The sequence below is a fragment of the Brassica napus genome, unplaced genomic scaffold, assembly GCF_020379485.1.
Source record: "Brassica napus cultivar Da-Ae unplaced genomic scaffold, Da-Ae ScsIHWf_2065;HRSCAF=2716, whole genome shotgun sequence".
Taxonomy (NCBI): domain Eukaryota; kingdom Viridiplantae; phylum Streptophyta; class Magnoliopsida; order Brassicales; family Brassicaceae; genus Brassica; species Brassica napus.
Genome location: NW_026015479.1, coordinates 207 through 3,906, shown reverse-complemented (window position 1 = coordinate 3,906; position 3,700 = coordinate 207). Strand labels below are relative to the sequence as shown.

Genomic DNA, 3,700 nt, shown 5'->3' with positions numbered 1-3,700 from the left:
TCATTGCTTTTCCATCCTGTCTACAATCCGAACCGGCCTTGTCTCCAAGGTGAGGTTCGTGCCTAGATCAGATGGAATTTCCGGTATCACAATGTCTTGATCTGAAAGACATTTTCTCAATTGAGACACATGGAATACATTATGAAATGCTTCCATCTCAGTTGGTAGGTTAAGCTTGTAAGCCACCGAACCAACTCTCTCAATGATCCGAATGGACCCAAGTACCTTGGATCCAACTTCCCTCGGCCAGAAACCCTTTTCCGACCTCTGAAAGTAATCATCTTGAGGTAGACCATGTCGTCCACCTCAAACTCAACATGTTTCCTTCTCTTATCCGCATAAGACTTGTGACGGTCCTGTGCCTCCTTCATCTTGTCACGGATGAACTTAATCTTCTCCGTGGTCTCCTCCACTATCTCAGGTCCTATCATGCTGCGCTCCCCCACTTGGGTCCAGCATAATGGTGTCCTGCAGGGCCGTCCGTACAAAGCTTCGTAGGGCGACATCCCAATACTGGTATGGAAGCTGTTTGTAAGCAAACTCTACCAATGGCAAGTGTCTTTCCCAGGAATTTCCCCAGTCCAAGACACAAGCCCTTAACATGTCTTCCAACGTCTGGATGGTTCTTTCAGACTGACCATCCGTTTGGGGGTGATAGGCTGTGCTCATGTGCACTCTTGTTCCCAAGGCCTTTTGGAAAGCCTTCCAGAAATAAGAAGTGAACCGAGGGTCCCTATCCGACACAATACTGGCTGGTACACCATGCAGGCGTACCACCTGATCCATGTAAATCTGTACCAAGGGCTCCACACCATCAGTCTTCTTGATTGGTATGAACAGAGCTGACTTGGTCAGACGATCCACCACTACCAAACCGAATCCTTTCTATTCCTGGTCATGGGAAAACCTGACACAAAGTCCATGGTGATGTGATCCCACTTCCATTCTGGAATAGGTAGATTCTGGAGTAATCCACTGGGTACTTGGTGCTCAGCCTTGACGAGTTGGCAAGTAGGACACTTAGCCACCCACTCGGCCACATCCGTCTTCATACGGATCCAATGATAGTACCTCTTGATATCCTTGTACATCTTGTTCAGTCCCGGGTGCACAGAGAACTTAGACTTATGAGACTGACTCATAATCTCTTCCTTTAGTTCCCTTACATTCGGAACACTGATCCTCCCATGGACCAAAATCGTACCATCACTCGCAACCTGGTACTCGGTTTTATCATTCAGAGCAACCTTCTGGAGGTTCTCATCCAAGCTTTGTGCTTGCCTGATCCTGGTAAGGAGATCAGCCTGGTTCACTGCTTCTAAACCCAACGGCTCGTCCTCGCTGGCCAGTGTGTTTAAATGCAATGTCCTAACCATCCCTTCCAGCACCTCTGCTTCCCTCTCGGCTGATACCTCAGCTCTCCTACGTTAAGGCATCGGCCACTAGGTTTGCTTTACCTGGATGGTAAGCAATATCCAGATCATAATCGGCCACGAACTCCATCCATCTCCTTTGCCTCAAATTCAACTCAGGTTGGGTGAATATATACTTGAGACTCTTGTGGTCGGTCAAAATCTGAACCTTGGCACCATACAAGTATGATCGCCATATCTTGAGGGCGAACACCACTGCGGCCATCTCAAGGTCGTGGGTTGGATAGTTCCCCTCATGCTTCCTCAACTGCCTAGAGGCATAAGCGATGACCTTCCCATGTTGGTTAATACACATCCTAATCCGGTTATGGAGGCGTCTGTGTAAACCACATATGGTTGGTCTGCCTCTGGCAACACCAATACCGGTGCACTTGTCAACATGTGCTTAAGTGCAGAGAAACATTCCTCACATTTCTCAGACCATACAAACCTCACGTCTTTCCCAGTCAGTTGTGTCATAGGTTGAGCCAAGCTGGCAAACCCCTTGACAAACTTCCTGTAATAACCGGCCAGACCTAGAAAGCTCCTGACTTCAGTTGCACTCTTAGGTCTAGGCCATTCTTGTATGGCCTTAATCTTTTCCGGGTCCACGGAGACACCTTGGTCGGATACAATGTGACCCAGGAACCCAACACTTCTTTGCCAAAAACTGCACTTGCTCAATTTGGCATAGAGCTGTTGTTCCCTCAATCGTCCCAACACTGCTCTTAGATGTCTCTCATGATCCTCTTTGGTCTTGGAGTAGACCAAGATATCATCAATGAAGATGATTACAAACTCATCCAGGAAATCCCTGAATATGCTGTTCATCATCTTCATGAAAGCTGCTGGTGCATTGGTTAATCCAATGGCATGACCACAAACTCATAGTGGCCATACCTGGTTCGGAAGGCTGTCTTCCTTACATCATTTGGTTCAATGGGAATCTGATGATACCCTGAAGCCAAATCGATTTTAGAAAACCATTTTGCACCCTTGAGCTGATCCAACAACTCATCTATCCGAGGCAATGGGTACCTGTTCTTCACAGTCACCCGGTTTAACCCTCGATAGTCAATACACAATCTGAAGCTACCATCCTTCTTCTTCACAAAGAGGGACTGGTGCTCCCCAGGGTGACACACTAGGCCGTATGAAACCCTTATCCAGCAACTCTTCAAGTTGCTTCTTAAGCTCGGCCCATCTCGGCAGGAGCCATTCTGTAGGGACTTTTGGATAATGGGGCCGTCCCTGGTTCGAGTTCTATATGAATGGATCCAACCTATCAGGGGGAATGCCCTGTAGCGCCCTAAACACATCCTGGAACTCACCAACCAGCGGTATTCCCTCCGGGTCACCACCCCCTACGACCTCCTTAGTGGCGATTGTGGCCAGATAAGCCTCACAACCCTTCCTCAGCATCCTCTCAACATGGAGCTGACACCACCAAGCATCCAGAGATCGGACGTATACCTTGGAACCTGATCGGAGCCCCACACCCACTCTCAAAAAGCACACGCCCCCGGTGACAGTCAAGAGTGGCCCGATACTTCCAAGCCAGTCCATACCCAAGATCCCCTCGTGATTCTTTAGGGGACTACCACAAGATCCACAGGCATGACCCTGTCTGGATCATTACTGGGACGTCCTGAATCACCCCTAGCGAATGCATCACTTGCCCACCGGCCGCATTCACTACCCCAGGACAATCCCCCGTTCCCAACTGGAACAACCCCTTCCGAGCATCCCTGGACTCACAACACTATGTGTAGCTCCAGTATCGAAAAGTACATGTGTTTCCACACCACCAATACTTAGGGTCCCTACACATGACCCAAACTAAGTATCTAACCGTCCTAGGTCCATACCATGCAATTCTACTGAATTGAAAAGAATAAGATCAGACACATTACCAGTGATCGCGAGGAATGGTCCAGCCTTGTCCTCATCCTTGGACAGCTCATAGACGCGGGGTGCAGAGGTCTGACCGCGGTTCTGGTTGGCTTGTTGCCCTCACCACGGCCCTTGCTCGACCGGCTGCTAACTTGGGACAATCCTTACGGAGGGTGTCCCTTCTTTCCCCAGTAGTGGCAAGTCCTGTATCACCACCAGCTCCTTGCTCCTGTCTAGGACAGTCCCGAGCTGAGTGATCCATCTTACCACATCGAAGACAAGCTCCCATTGCTCTCCAACATTCACCTCCATGGTGTCGGCCACACTTGGGACACACAGGCCTACCACTTGAGGTTTTACCCTCTTCAGCCTGGTCCCTTTTCCTCTTCGGTCAC

At 49.4% G+C, this 3,700-nt stretch overlaps 1 protein-coding gene across 1 annotated transcript; it reads right to left on the bottom strand.

Moving 5' to 3' along the window:
- LOC125599938 lies at nt 1-506 on the bottom strand. The gene is made up of 2 exons (XM_048772955.1): nt 218-506; nt 1-101 (listed from the first exon to the last, which is right to left on the bottom strand). Exons 1-2 carry the CDS (start codon nt 504-506, stop codon nt 1-3), a joined length of 390 nt encoding a protein of 129 aa, XP_048628912.1.
- Nucleotides 507-3,700: the final 3,194 nt, after the last annotated feature.

Excerpts from the sequence above, each read along its gene's own strand:
- LOC125599938 (XM_048772955.1), bottom strand. The coding sequence starts at position 506 with ATGTCGCCCTACGAAGCTTTGTACGGACGGCCCTGCAGGACACCATTA. Across the intron at positions 102-217 it reads GTTGGATCCAAGGTACTTGG|ATCAAGACATTGTGATACCG; the intron begins GTCCATTCGGAT and ends AATGTCTTTCAG.